The sequence below is a fragment of the Euleptes europaea genome, chromosome 1, assembly GCF_029931775.1.
Source record: "Euleptes europaea isolate rEulEur1 chromosome 1, rEulEur1.hap1, whole genome shotgun sequence".
Lineage (NCBI taxonomy): Eukaryota > Metazoa > Chordata > Lepidosauria > Squamata > Sphaerodactylidae > Euleptes > Euleptes europaea.
The window spans coordinates 161,163,259-161,178,412 of record NC_079312.1 but is presented as its reverse complement, the minus strand read 5'-3'; the positions used below and the strand labels follow the sequence as shown (position 1 = coordinate 161,178,412).

Here is a 15,154-nt window from a genome sequence, read left to right as displayed (position 1 = left end):
GGGGTTTGGGGAGCCGCAAAAAGGGACTCACGGTATGTATGGAAGGGTGAGAACCAGATGACTTTGGCTGCGGTCTGTGTAAAACTCATGTTTCCGGAGTTTACCATTCCATCATTCCAGATACCAGACTTATAAAGGTTGTGGAGTGGACTTCAAAGAAAATGTAGACCTTTTTTCGTTTCATATAAAAGGATTGTTGTGGTCAATGCATTTTCTGCTACAATCAGAATGTTAGAGATTCAAGGAAAATTTAGGTGATGCAGATAAGAAAGAAAAAAATGTGTTTTGTTAGCCTTTAAGGTGCGTAATTTTGCTTAATTTTGTTAGGCAGAAGAGGATGGCCTGTCTATTAAAAAGAGCTTCTTGCTCTTTCATGGGTCCTCCCCACCAGAGATAAAGGCATGTGTCTTACACCTCGAGCGAAAGAGTTAGGCTTCACGGATGCTCCATCACAGACACACAGACTGCCCCTAGTCGGGGTAGGAATAACGTGCAAAGTTTCTTTGCAGCTTGTATGAATGTAAATTTGGCTCAGAAGCAGATACCAGAGAACGTGGTTTGTTTTGGCCTGTTCCTTTCACAGACCACCGGAGCTGGCTTAGACTTTCTCCATCACCCCTCGAGGTAGCGTTTGTGGGGAATGCAGCTCCATCGATTGCCGCCTGCGGACTTCACGCTCCTCCCAGTCTTCCTCTGGTTCATAACCTCTGAAGATGGCTAACCTTTCAGAAAAGGTCTTTGCATGGGGGAAGAGGGCATAGTTGTAGACCAAGGAAGCCACCACTGCCCCAACCATTGGTCCCAACCAGAAGACCTGGGGGAAGAAATGAGAGAAATCATTTGATGGTCCTATGCAAAAACTCTCAAAAAAATCTCAGAACATCATAGAATATAGGCTCCCCACTAGAGTTGCCAGGTCCCTCTTTGCCACCAGTGGGAGGTTTTTGGGATGGAGCCTGAGGAAGGCAGAGTTTGGGGAGAGGAGGGACTTCAATGCCATAGAGTCCAATTGCCAAAGCGGCCATTTTATCTAGGTGAACTGATCTCTATCAGTTGTAATATCCAGAGATCTCCAGCTAGTACCTGGAGGTTGGTAACCCTAAGTAGGAAGCTTTATTCTATGCTGGCTCCTTTATGTGTTAATTTTGCCCTGTTGGTTGAAATTTATCCTCTTTTAAAGCTGTTGCTCCCAAATGTTTTCTTCCCTCACCTGTTTGGTTACAACCCACGTTGTTTAATAAAACAGGTTGTTTTAATCTGCCTGGCTTCTCACACCTGAAGCTCACCCATTCACCTGGCCATACCTTCATCAGAGGAGGGGCACTGTTAGAAAGGCTGAAGTGAGGAGTGTACTCTAGGCCTCCCTGATTTGAACCCTCACACCAAGGGGCATTGCTAGGGATGCCAGCCTCCAGGTGGGAACTGGGCATCCCCTGGAATTACAGCTCATCTCCAGACTACAGAGATCAGTAACCCTGGAGAAAATGGATGTTTTGGAGAGTAGACTCTATGGCATAGCACCCCACTGGGGTCCCTGCCCTCCCCAGGCTCCATCTCCAAATCTCCAGGAGCTTCCCAATTTGGATCTGGCCACCATACCACCCCTCCCCTACCGGTGGCCAGGGGGGAACTGGCAACCCTAGACATTGTGTTATGGTTGCCAGCTCCAGGTTGAGAAATACCTGAAGGTGTTGGGGGTAGAGCCTGAGGAGGGCGGGATTTGGGGAGGGGGAGGACTTCAATAAGGTACAATGCCATTGAGTCCACTTTCCAAAGCAGCCATTTTCTCCAGAGGAACTGATGTCTAATGAGTTCAGTTGTAATCCCAGGAGATCTCCAGCCACCACCTGGAGGTTGGCAACCCTTCACTGGGTCTGTGGCAACCCTGCCCAGCCCCCACCCCATACCCAACCTGGCTGCTTTACTGTTTTTGCAATGTAGATTTTGATAAAGAAATTCAAACAAGCCTGAAGGATTGGAGGAGGAAAAAGATCTGAAAAGATATGGGAAGGTATCTGCTGGATGGTGAAAGAGAAATTTAAAACCAAATGCTGCCCCAGATATGCACTTGAATAAAGCTTTCCCTGGCTTTGATAAAACAAAACCAAAAACACATCTGACGTATTTCTGAAATTATAAATTATGGTGGCCCTAACCTGAACTCCGTATCTGATTGTTGTTAGCACAAATTACATAACAGGCTAAAGAAACTGTCTAAGATTTCTGCAGTATGACCCCTGAAGTGCGAAGTTTAATGCATTCATCGATCTTTGCCAAACTTACTAAGAGGTTTTGCTTCCTCCATTCTTTCACTTCATTGAACACAAATGGTAAGTTGTCTCGAAATGCACAAAAGCCAGAGCCAGCAGAAGAACTGCCCTGAAGCTGGCTCAAACTAGAATGCACAGAGTTCACACAACTAGAACCAAAGAGGGATTCTCGGTCCACTGCCAAGCCAAGAAGAGCAAACCGCTGAACTCCCTTCCTGTTGTAACCCAGCCCAGACATCAGAATAATTGCCTACAATACAGTACACCTGCCAATCACTATGAACTGGGAACTATTCCCCCATGTAATATCATTATACTATTACTGAAACACCAAAAGGTTTCCTGATTCTAGGAAAATAGCACCCTACAATATGCTAGTCAGAAGATTGTCCAGATACAGAAGAATGGAAAGACAAGTTAGCAGAGTACACAGTGATGGCTAAGTTGACAAGTTATTAATAAACGACCCAGCAATGAGTTTCATTTTTTTTTTAAATTATACTTTGCATATGTCTCTTAAAATATGTATAGATGAAATGAAAAGTTTAGATATAATGACATACTATAGTGGAATTTAGTAATTATGAAGTAGCTCTCATTAAAGGCAGGGTTGGAGACCCCTGATGAAGATGTTCTGTTTTACTGAACTGAATGTATTATGCTAGCAGTTCACTGGCAGGCAATAGCAGAAGCACAAACCCAGGCAGAGCCCAAGCTGCTGTTTGGCATGCGGCAGCAGGTGAGGTTCATTTTGAACCGTTGATCTGCTACTAGTAGGGCTGCCAACTCCAGGTTGGAAAAAAAAACTGGAGATTTTTGAGGCGGAGCCTGAGGAGGATGGGGTTTGGGGAGGGACTTCAATGCCATAGAGTCCAATTGCCAAAGAAGCCATTTTCACCAGGGAACTGATTTATATCAGCTGGAGATCAATTGTAATAGTGGGAGATCTCTAACCACCACCTGGAGGTTGGCAACCCTAGCTATTAGGAGTGTGCATGTTCTTTTCTAGCATATCGTTAGCAAAATATTCTGCTTCTAAATCAGTACAGGGCTGGCTGTGGCCAGTATTCACGAATGCTAGTCCACAATGGGCAGAAAAGAGCCTTTGAAAATGTGCAATAAGTAGGGTTGCCAGCTTGGGGTTGGGAAGTACCTGGAAATTTTTGAGGTGGAGCCTGAGGAGGGCGAGGTTTGGGGAGGGGCTTCAATGCCATAGAGACCAATTGCCAAAGTGGCCATTTTCTCCAGGTGAACTGATCTCTATCAGCTGGAGATCAGTTGTAATAGCAAGAGATCTCCAGCTATTACCTGGAGGTTGGCAACCTTAGCAATAAGGTTATTTTGATCACCCTTAAATTCACCCTGAATTTCTCTCTGAAGTAGGGTTTAAGCTTTGGGTTAGGAAATACCTGAAGATTTTGGGGGAGGAGCCTGAGTAGGGTGGGGTTTGGGGAGGGGAGGGACTTCAATGCCAGAGAGTTCACCTTCCAAAGTGGCCATTTGCTCCAGGTGAACGGAACTGTTGCCTAGAGATCAGTTGTAATAGGAGGAGATCTCCAGCTACCACCTGGAGGTTGGCAACCCTACTCTGGAGTGTGGAATTCTAAGTTACCTATACACAACAACTTTTTTTTTCATGGCCCAATCATTCCTTTTCCTTGTTCAGCACCAAGTAGGATTGAAATGTAGGTTCCATGCAGCACTTAATAAAGTGCTATATCCCCCTCTATCATCCCCGTGGGGGTACTGTATTACTACTTGGAAGTAACAATATAATGCTAAGACATGCCATTTTGGCATTATTGGGGTCATTATCAGTGGCATCAGAGGACCCCCTGTGTTTTTTAAAAGGGCCCTAATGTTAGGGTTGCCAGCTGGAGATCTCCTGCTATTACAACTGATCTCCAGGCAATAGAAATCAGTTCCCCTAGAGAAAATGGCCACTTTGGCCATTGGACTCTATGGCATTGAAGTCCCTCCCCTCCCCAAACCCTGTCCTCTTCAGGCTCCACCACAAAAACCTCTCACCAGTGATGAAGAGGGACCTAGCAACCCTACCGAAAGTATTAATATATCTCTGTAGTGTTGCAATGGACTGTATAAGCAGGTTCTCTGAAGTAAGTCTAGCATCTTCCCTCGCAGAGATATGAGGAAAAAGGCATATCTCTATGAAGGCAGAGGATAGAGATTTATTCTTTTTTAAAACGAAAGCTGGTAATTCAGAGAGCCTGCTTAAACTATCAGTACAACAGTACAGTATTATATTGATATTGTAGAGCCCTTTAAAAAAAATTGAAATCACGGTCTTGGGGTGTGTGGAAGGGTGGTTTAATGATGACTACAGTCCAATAATGTAACAGTGGGCTGGAGGTGGGTAGGAGTGGCAGGACAAAGAAAACCAATCGTGTTAAAGTAAATACCCAGCTGGAAAAGAACAGAGAAGAAAATGCCAGTTTAAAAATTGCAGAATTTACTAGAATTTCAGAAAACCACAGATGCTAGATTCACATTTTTCAAAGAATACAGTAGAGCAAACATTTCTGTTCCTGAATTTTTGCAGCAAAGCCTTGGACTCAGTGTAGTCCTGAGCCAAGACCTTTTAAGGGAACCCTGGACTAGGGTTACCAACCTCCAGGTGGTGGCTGGAGATCTTCTGCTATTATAACTGATCTCCAGGTGATAGAGATCATTTCCCCGGGAGAAAATGGCTGCTTGGGCCATTGAACGTTATGGCATTGAAGTCCCTCCCCGCTCCAAACCCACCCTCCACAGGCTCCACCCCCAAAATCTCCAGGTATTTCCTAACCCAGAGCAGGCAACCCTACCATGGACTCACCAATCGCGCCTAGGGTCATTGGACTCTATGGCACCATGTATATAGTTTTGCATGTCATGGAATGGAGTAGAGGAAATACACTCATCCCTAACAGGATATGGAGCAATACAGTGATACTTTGTGTGAGAACAGTAACTTACAATTAGCCACAATTGCCCCAGGTTTCACCTCCTAAAAATGTCAGAAGCCGTACAGTAGCTCCGCAAAGTCTTTGAAGTCTTACCCAGTGGCTGTCAAAGTCACCCATGAGCACAGCAGGAGCAAAAGATCTAGCCGGGTTCATGGAGCAGCCGGTGTAATAGATCTAGGAAACAGAGGGATGCATTTTATTTACATGGGCAAATGTTACATTCAAGAAGGCATGGACATGCTGAGTTAAAGAAAGCAAAGGGAGGAGGGAAGCATCTCAGAAGTCACAATATGGCATCAAGGCAATTCTTGCAGATCCCCAAGGGCTTTACATGTGTCATTCTCTGAAAGAAGATTAAACTTCCATGCTGGGTGTATTGTTTAATGGATGTGTAGTGGTGTGTGCTTTCTACCATGAGCAAATAGATCAGACAGTTGCTGTTTTAATTCTCTCTGGATGAACCTGATGTAAAAGCTCATGGAGCTGACTTTGCTGCTTGAAAAACAGGTTGGAGTAGTGGTTAAGAGTGCCTTCCATCAACTACACCTGGCTTGCCAACTCTCACTCTTCTTAGACTCAGCTAATCTGGCTATGCTGATCCATGCTTTTGTAACTTGGTGGTTGGAATTGTATAATGTACTCTATGTGTGCTGCCCTTGAAGACAACCTGGAGACTTCACTAGTTCAGAACAGGGGTGTGCATAAAAAAGTTTTTTGGTAAAATTTGGATTTGGATATATTGGGCCAGAAAAGTTTTGGGATCCCCAAGAAATCCTGAATCCCCATAATGGTATGCTTTTTTGGGGGGGGGGGGCGAATCTGAAAAATTCCAGGGCCTTCACACCCTATGGCAGTGGTTCTCAACATTTTTTGCTCCATTCCCCCCTTTCACCATTGTTCAGAATATAATTCCCCCCTTCCCAAGATAGTCTAACTAAAAAAAAACAAAAAAAAACCTTACAATTTTACAGATTGCACATAATCTACAAGTCATCACACTTTGCTGAATAGTGGTCCAAATTCCCCCCTTGGAACCCTAAAATTCCCCCCTAGGGAGGAATTCTCCCCTTGTTGAGAACCCCTGCCCTATGAGGAATACTTCCAGGGCTCTGAGGGGGCTGTTTTTCAAGGTAGAGGCACCAAATTTTCAGTGTATCTGCTGGTGACACTCCTTAGAAGAACCCCCAAGTTTTGTAAAGATTGGGTCAGGGGTCCAATTTTCTCAGGGCCCATTTGTCCTCCATTTGGGGACCAATAAAGTTGGACCCCCTAACCCAATCTTTCCCAAACTCAGGGGTTCTTGTAAAGAGAGTCAACAGCAGCTGTACTGCAAAGTTGGTGACTCTACCTTACAAAACAGCCCCCCAGAGCCTCTCAGAGATTCCCCATAGGCTTCCATGGAGGCATTTTGGAGGCATTTTGCCTCCACAACAGACACCCTGTGAGGTAGGTGGGGCTGAGAGAGTGTGACTAGCCCAAGGTCACCCAGCTGGCTTCATGTGTAGGAGTGGGGAAACAAATCCAGTTCACCAGATTAGCCCCCGCCGCTCATGTGGAGGAGTGGGGAATCAAACCCGGTTCTCCAGATCAGAGCCCACCGCTCCAAACCACCGCTGTTTAACCACTATACTGCTGTGAAGCAGCCGTGTGTGTGTGTGTGGGGAATTCTGCTGCTGAAGCAGCAGCAGAAAGGAGAAACAGTATTGAGCAAGATTAAAAGAAGATGAATATTTATAAAATCACATTGGAAGCTGCCTCACCCTCATCAGAACATTGGTCTGTCAAGATCAGTATTGTCTACTCTGACTGGCAGCAGCACTCCAGGATCTCACGTGAGAAAGGTCTTTCCCGTCACCTCCTACCTGTTGCTTTTAACAGGAGATGCCGGGAATGGAAACTGGGACCTTCTCCATGCAAAGCAAATGCTCTACCACTGAGCCACAGCCCCACCTGTGAGGGAAGAAATTTCCCGTCTGCCAAAGTTATTCATTTTGTCTGAAAAACCTGATATTGATGCAAGTGCAACCCTAATATTTCCCACTGATTTTGCCACAGGAAGCCAAGAACTGGTTTCCCCATGAGAGCCAGCGTGGTGCAGTGGTTTGGAGCAGAGGAGTCTGATCTGGAGAACCAGGTTTGATTCCCCACTCCTCCACATGAGCAGCGGACACTAATCTGGTGAACTGGATTTGTTTCCCCACTCCTACACATGAAACCAGCTGGGTGACCATGGGCATGTTCTCTTCGAGCTCTCTCAACCCCACCTACCTCACAGGGTGTCTGTTGTGGGGAGGGGAAGGGAAGGTGACTGTAAGCCGGTTTGATTCTCCCTTAAGTGGCAGAGAAAGTCAGCATACAAAAACTAACTCTTCTTCATTCTCACAAACACAAGATGCGTGTTCCATCGGCAGGCTCTTCCACACCTACCAAGCTGCTGTCTAGGAATTAGGGTGAGAGACGTACCCCAAGTAGGTGGCCCAGAGTGACCGAGAACCCTATGGACAAGGCTGGGGATCCCAAGTTATCGCTTCTGCGGTCATCGGTGGAGGCGAAAATGCACAGGACCAACTGGAAAGTAAGGAACAGCTCCATGGTGACAGCCTGCCCTGACGTTGTGTTGTTGTGCACCTGAAAGAAAGCGGAAGAACGTTCAACATCTTCTGAACACGTGCAGCTTCGACTAAAGTTAGAACAGGATATGGTCGCAGAGCACACCATGTAGCAGTTTTTCAGGTCTGGATCTGGCCATCCAGCACACACCATCTTGAATTGTGTTAATGAAAGAAAGGTATTTACATAATAAAGCCGTCCATTTTGCACAGTTTTAAAACCAGGCAACATTTTGAACTTCACATTTGACTGTGAAGGATGCTCCTTTTGAAACGTCTCCATCTTAAAACTTGCTGGGTTAAGGCAAAAAGGCAAATGGCTGTCAAACTGCCATTGTGGGCACTTAAAAAGTAATTCCTGTGTTGTTGTTTATATGCGTGGACTGAAAATGTACTAAGTGCAAACCATAACCTGATATTAGAATAGGGGACAAATTACACTTCTGACATCATGGAGTTTGTCCCCAAAATACTTTCCCGGGGAGAGGCTGTGCCTCCATTGTATAGGACACGTTTGTGTGCAGAAGGTCCCAGGATCAATGGGAGGAACACGAGCAATAAGTGAATTCTTTTAAATATTCTCCTGGTTTCATTTTTGGGTAGATGCAATTTTGGCGGACTAGGAATTTTTCCTTTGCCTAGGCAAATGTTCTCTTCTTTTACAGTGTAATCCTAAACAGAGTTATACCCTTCTGTGTCGATTGAAGTCAATGGGCTTAGAAGAGTGTAACTTGGCTTAGGATTGCACTGTTCCCCTTGATCGGCACTGTTCTGATCAGTGCTTCTCCCCATCTCCTGGGCTTCTGCCGCTCTCTTTTTTTAATCACACAGATGATCCTGCCCAGTCAGGGATTATAAAATGGACAGTAGGGATCCCCAGTGTGGTCCCTGCGGGCACCATGGGGCCCACCAACACCTTTCCTGGAGCCCACCAGGGGTTTTTAGAAAGCGGGCAAAGCCAGGTGGGGCTTTTTCTTAGCAAAGCTTCAGATTGGCTACTAGAGGTTTCATGGGCTGTGCAGATTTTTTTAAATGTTTCTTTGGCAGCAGCTGCCGCCACAACACAAAGATCTTCACTGTGTCACTGAAGGTGAGCCACAGCAGTCACTTGGTGGCTGGCTCCGCCTCCTGCAGCAGTCACTTGGTGGCTGGCTCCATTTTGTGGCTGCGCCCATCATGCTGTGTCAGAATTCCAGAGGTGCCCCCGCGGCTCAAAAAGGTTGGGAACCCATACAGGATGATGTCAGAAGTCTACACAGCCCATACGTTCTGGCTAGGTAATGATACCATTGAGGGCAAGCGAGGGCGATGGTGAGTGAGTGCAGCATTAAGTGGGCATTTGTGTAAGAAAAAAAATCACCCAAAATGAGAGATTTTCTGTGGGGCTAATGAAAATGGTTCCAGTGAAACGAAGTTAGTTTTGACTCAGCCCTATCATAAACCTAATTTCTTTTTTCTTACTCAAATTAAAACATCTGGAGAGCCAGCCATGCTGTAGTTCAGGTAAACCTTTACTTACCTCTTTGGCAATAACAGCTGGCTGCAGAGATTCACTGGTTATAAGACTACACCTGAAAAAACCTGAACGCGCCCAGTGATAACATCTCTGTTGTTCTCTTTTGCAATTTCAATTGCGGTTTGATATGGATAGATGCCATTGAATAAGAGAGCAATTTGCAGCACCAGTAGCACCAGTGAGGTATTTGTACTATTGTATGTAAAGTGCCATCAAGTTACAGCTGACTTATTGCAGCCCATTAAGGGTTTCAAGGCAAGAGACATTCAGAGGTGGTTGGCCATTGCCTTCCTCTGCATGGTGACCCTAGTATTCCTTGGTGGTCACCCATCCAAGTACTAGCCAGGACTGACTCTGCTTAGCTTCTGAGATCTGGTGAGATCAGGCCATCCTGGGCCATCCAGGTACTATTGTACCTTTGTACTATTAAACGTAAAAGTAAAGGTCCCCTGTGCAAACACCGGGTCATTCCTGACCCATGGAGTGACATCACATCCCAACGTTTACTGGGCAGACTTTGTTTACGGAGTGGTTTGCCAGCGCCTTCCCCAGTCATCTTCCCTTTACCCCCAGCAAGCTGGATACTCATTTTACCAACCTTGGAAGGATGGAAGACTGAGTCAACCTTGAGCCGGCTACCTGAAACCAACTTCCATCGGGATCGAAGTCAGGTCGTGAGCAGAGCTTAGACTGCAGTATTGCAGCTTACCACTCTGCGCCACTGGGGCCCTTTGTACTATTAGACATAATTAAAACAAAAGAATACATGGATTGGATGCTGACGTTCTGGGTACCTGAACACTGATATTTTTGGTGTATCCATGTTTGACTTGTAAGTAGCTGTTGCCAAATATTGCCAAATATCTGTGCTAGTAGTGAATGACTGGATGCTCATTTTCATATTTTGGACATATGAATGCCTTCCATTCAGCCAGACCATGAGTCCATTGAGCCTAATATTACCTGTTGCGACCCATCTGGCAGCAGTTTCCTGTGGTCGTTCCCATCCCTACAATACTAGGGATTCAACCTGGGATCATCTGCATGCAAACCGTGTGCTCTACCAAGGAACTATGGCCTCTTGTACTTGACTTCTGGTCAACTTCAAAGGGAAGCATAGGATATGTACAGCCCTGCAAGAGACTTATGTAAAATAAAATTGCTTCTCAGCTTGTCTTGCAAGTAAACAAAGCCAGTTAGCAAATAGGTACACTTGGAGCCTGGAAGGGAAGGCGTCATGGTTTAACCTGCTCTTGTCAGATCTTGGAAGAAGGGTCAGTACTTGGTTGGGAGACCTCTAAGGAAGAGCAAAGCAAAGCAAAGCCCCGAAACAATCAGGGGGGTGACTGCAAGGGAAACAGCCTTGCATAAAAGGGCTGTGACTTCTTCTGAAGCTGCGCTGCAGCATTGTTTATTTAGTGCATTGTTAATCCCGCTGTTCATCTAAGGCACTAATGGTGGCCTACTTCCTTCTTCACTCTGTCCTCACACCAATCCCATGAGGTAGGGTAGGCTGAGAAAATGTGACTGGCTACTGTTACCCAGTAATAGGGTTGCCAACCTCCAGGTATTAGCTGGAGAGCTGCTCTTACAACTGATCTCCAGCCGATGGAGATCAGTTCACCTGGAGAAAATGGCCGCTTTGGCAATTGGACTCTATGGCACTGAAGTCCCTCTCCAAACCCCGCCCTCCTCAGGCTCCACCCCAAAAACCTCCCACCGGTGGCGAAGAGGGCCCTGGCAACCCTACCCAGTAAGCTTCATGGCTGGGCAGGGATTTCAATTTGGGCCCCCAAGCTCTAGCCCAACGCACTGTCCAAGCTGGTTCTCATTAGAAGTCTGCAGTCTACCTCATAGTAAGTTCTTTCTCACATTAGCATTGTTCCAGTCTCTCGGAAGGGTGGTAACGTCATGGACTCCTCCTGTGTGACCTTGGACTTTGATATTATCAAGCGTTCTGGGAAGGAGCCATGCGTCAAGTGGTTTTCATCCTGCTTAAAGGCCAAGAGTCTGACTGATTGAATTGGACTTTGTGTGTTCAATTACAGAGACCAAGTCTCTTCATAAGCTGATTGTTTTCATGCTTGTAAGTCAAAGTGTTAAATGTTCCTTCAGAATTAAGCTCTGTGTTTTCTTGTTGCACAATCCGCATTTATGTTTGTCACTCTCCCAGATCTGGGTAGTAGGGGCTGGTGAAACAGGTTAATGGGCATTTGTAAATGCCCAAAGAGGAGTTGCAATAACCTGCTTGCAAGGCTAGGACCAATAAGGTGGTCATTTCTACACGGCTGAAAAAGGAGGCTCTGTCGATCCCAGCATTGCTGTTTAGTAGTTTGGAATTGGCACTATCTGACATAACTGTCAGCAGAGCTACAATATAGCACAAAGACAAGTTACTTAATCCCATATAAACAGCTGCTTGGGAACAGGCTGCTGTGGTTATGGGATGCACAAAAATGAAGATAATTCTAGTGGAGGGTTAAGTCCGTAGTTCTGGTGTCAACATGGTTGATTTTGCCCTTACTGAAACTAGTTTGGTTTGAATAGGATTGAGGTATCCAATGGTTAGGAGCCTCATCTTTTTTTCTGGTCAGACTTCTGTATTTTTAATAGGTTGCAGCAGGCAGAAATGAGGGAGACTAGACCCCAGCATGGAGATGCAGGATTGGTGAAAGCTACACGTGTTGAATTTCTGTCTGCCCCACTGATCTTTAGGGTTGCCGGCTCCAGGTTGGGAAATACCTGGAGATTTCTGGGGCAGAGTCTGAGGAGGGCAGGGTTTGGGGAAGGACTTTGATGCCATAGAGTCCAATTGCCAAAGCAGCCATTTTCTCCAGGTGAACTGATCTCTATCGGCTGGAGATCAGTTGTAATAGCAGGAGATCTCCAGCCACTGCCTGGAGGTTGTGCAACCGAAACAAGAGCTAGTGCCCCAAATGTGATTACTGGAATTCTCAAGCACTTATGGCGAAACAGACAAAAATATGCTGATAAGACAATCGTTATATTGTGCATACAAACCGCAAAATGCAAAACAGTGATATACACAAATTAATTCCAAAGAAGAAAATACAACAGCCCATGTAGTTTAAGGTCCTTGCAGCTTGTAAAGGAGTCCTTGCAGCTGTGTGGGTGAACTCCAAGCAGCTTGTAAAGGAGTCCTTGCAGCTGTGTAGGTGAACTCCAAAATTCAAAATAGGTTTCCGGTAAAAGTCCTATTTCGCATGAACACTTTTTCATCATTGCCTGGAGGTTGGCAACCCTAAATTAGGCACTTAGATGGACTGATTGCCTGGTTCAGTAGAAGGCATGCTTCTATGGAAAACTGGAATTGAATCTAGAAAACCTGGAGTCAAACCTCAGATCAGCCACATAAAATGGAGTTACAGCGACCTTAGCTAAGCAATTTGCCATGAAAATCCAATGTTCAATTTATTATAGCTTTCAGAGTAGGGAATCTGGGAGCTAAGACTCCTGAATGGAATTGGAGCATCACCAAGACCACCTTCCTGTTCCAAAGCCCCTTCTGTAAACCAGTCGCTCCCTCCCCAACTCCAGTTAAATCATAAACAGCAAGTAAACACAATGCCAGCAGAGCAGCTGGCACAAGTTATGCAAGCAAGCTAAGCCCACGTTACAGGGCAAATCATAACCCTTTCCTTTCCCAGATCAGATTCTGATCCATGTGAAAATAAATAACCCAATGATACATGCCCCTAAATGACATAGACTTATCTTGCAAGACCCTGATCCTTCACATTCTGAGAATTGTAACCTTGCAATACCACAAAAGATTCTGGGCCACAGTTGATTGGCAACAGCACAGAGTTTCCGGTTTTATCCCCCTTTTCTTGCCGTAGATGCCTGACCCAAAGTTCAAGTCACAAATTCTTAAATATGGACCAAACACACAAGCAATTTCCTTTAATTCAGTACAACACTAAAGGTAAAGGTAAAAGTCATTACTGACCTATGGGGTGACGTCACATCCTGACTTTTACTAGGCAGACTATATTTATGGGGTGGTGTGCCACTGCCTTCCCCATTCATCTAGATTTTATCTCCAGCAAGCTGGGTATTCATTTTACCGACCTTGGAAGGATGGAAGGCTGAGTCAACCTTGATCCGGCTACCTGAAACCGACTTCTGTCGGGATCGAACTCAGGTTGTGAGCAGAGCTTTTGACTGCAGTAGTGCAGCTAATAGGGTTACCAGGTCCCTCTTTGCTACCAGCAGGAGGTTTTTGGGGTGGAGCCTGAGGAGGGTAGGGTTTAGGGAGGGGACGGATTTCAATGCCATAGAGACCAATTGCCAAAGTGGCCATTTTCTCCAGGGGAATTGATCTCTATCGGCTGGAGATTAATCAACTGCAATTAATCAACTGCTGCAAAGAAAAGAAGTACATCTTTAAAGACATTTCAATTGACTTTATTCCATACTTACCTTACATAGGAATTGTTGTGAACTTGTGCTTTGGGGAAATTTAACATGGAAAAGAAATAAATACATATGCTTGTTGGGAATATATGTCATTGGTGGGTATATTACCACGTACTGTGAATATATAGCCAGAATATTGTTGGCATTGCTCATAGCTATTCCTATACTGAATTTCTCATCTTATGATAAGTGTATAGAGGTGTCTGATTTGGTTTTCACTACCTGGAGGTTGGCAACCCTAGCAGCTTACCACCCTGCACCACAGAGCTCTTCAGTACAACACTACTAGACTGTATTTCCAGTATGACAATGGAGGGGAGAATTAAGTGAGAACCAAGATTTCTAGCACAATACAGCTGTGTGAAAAAGAAATACCTCCTCCTAATCTAGATTTCTTGAAAACCCTGGTGCAGATATATGCGGCTGTTGTCCTTTGCCCTTCCCCATCCCTAATGGTGGTAGGATCCTTACCTTGTTGATGGCCAAGCTGCCTCGGATGTGAGGCGGTGTGAGTTGATGCAGAAGGGCGGCCCCCGTCACAGCTCCCACGATCTGGGCCACCACGTAAAAGATGGCCCTCAGGAAGGAGACATGAGAGCCCACCAGACAGGCCACAGTCACAGCAGGGTTGATGTGGGCCCCGCTGATATGCCCCACAGCTTGAACCATGGTGGCGATGGCCAAACCAAAGGACAATGAGATCTGGAGGACATTTGGTGGGGCGGCTGGCCAGTTGAGAGCGGAACCCAAGCCGAAGAAGATGAAGATCAGCGTGGCGAGGAATTCTGCAAGGACGGCTCGGGTGAAGGCCACAGAGCGGAGTTCCCACATCATGGATGACCAGAGGATAGGAGAGAAGAGCCAAGATCAGTACCTTCAGCCGGGTAACTGGTACCTTCTTCTGGAAGGATGCTGAGGGATAATGTCTACAAGTGTTTGTATATATAAGCTTGCAGAACAGTCAAGCATTTTCAAGTGGAGGTGGGGTTTGTAAAATGGATTTTTTTTCATTTCTGTTCCAGTTCAGGAGGTTTCAAACCCAGCCTTCTTCTCTGATCATCAGAGATATTAACATTTGCCAATCTTTCACATGTTTTTAAAATCTTGAGAGTCCAATTTGTCTCAGCCCCGGGCTGAATTGCAATATTCCTTGCATGGGGTGTGTTTGAATATGGTAATTTCCCACCCACCCCCCATCCTACTTTGTTTTTCAGGTTTGACTTTTTCTCTTGAGTTGGTTCTGCAGGCACTGCTCCTGTTCGGTTGTTGCGCATTGTGATTTAATCATGATAGGGTAGGATTGAAAAGGGAATGGCCTGAGGATAGAATGCGCTGCCTTGCAGTGGGCCATCT

At 45.6% G+C, this 15,154-nt stretch overlaps 1 protein-coding gene across 1 annotated transcript; it reads right to left on the bottom strand.

Moving 5' to 3' along the window:
- Positions 1-598: 598 nt before the first annotated feature.
- Positions 599-14,635, bottom strand: LOC130493290 (aquaporin-2-like). Its single transcript, XM_056867001.1, has 4 exons — positions 14,273-14,635; positions 7,700-7,864; positions 5,330-5,410; positions 599-814 (listed from the first exon to the last, which is right to left on the bottom strand). The coding sequence occupies exons 1-4, from the start codon at positions 14,633-14,635 to the stop codon at positions 599-601; spliced, it is 825 nt and encodes a 274-aa protein (XP_056722979.1).
- Between the last annotated feature and the right edge of the window lie 519 nt (positions 14,636-15,154).

Coding starts and splice junctions, on each gene's coding strand:
- LOC130493290 (XM_056867001.1), bottom strand. CDS start 14,635: ATGATGTGGGAACTCCGCTCTGTGGCCTTCACCCGAGCCGTCCTTGCA. Junction 5,411..7,699: donor CTCTGGGCCACCTACTTGGG/GTACGTCTCTCA, acceptor TCTGTTTCCTAG/ATCTATTACACCGGCTGCTC. Junction 815..5,329: donor GTGACTTTGACAGCCACTGG/GTAAGACTTCAA, acceptor TTCTTCCCCCAG/GTCTTCTGGTTGGGACCAAT.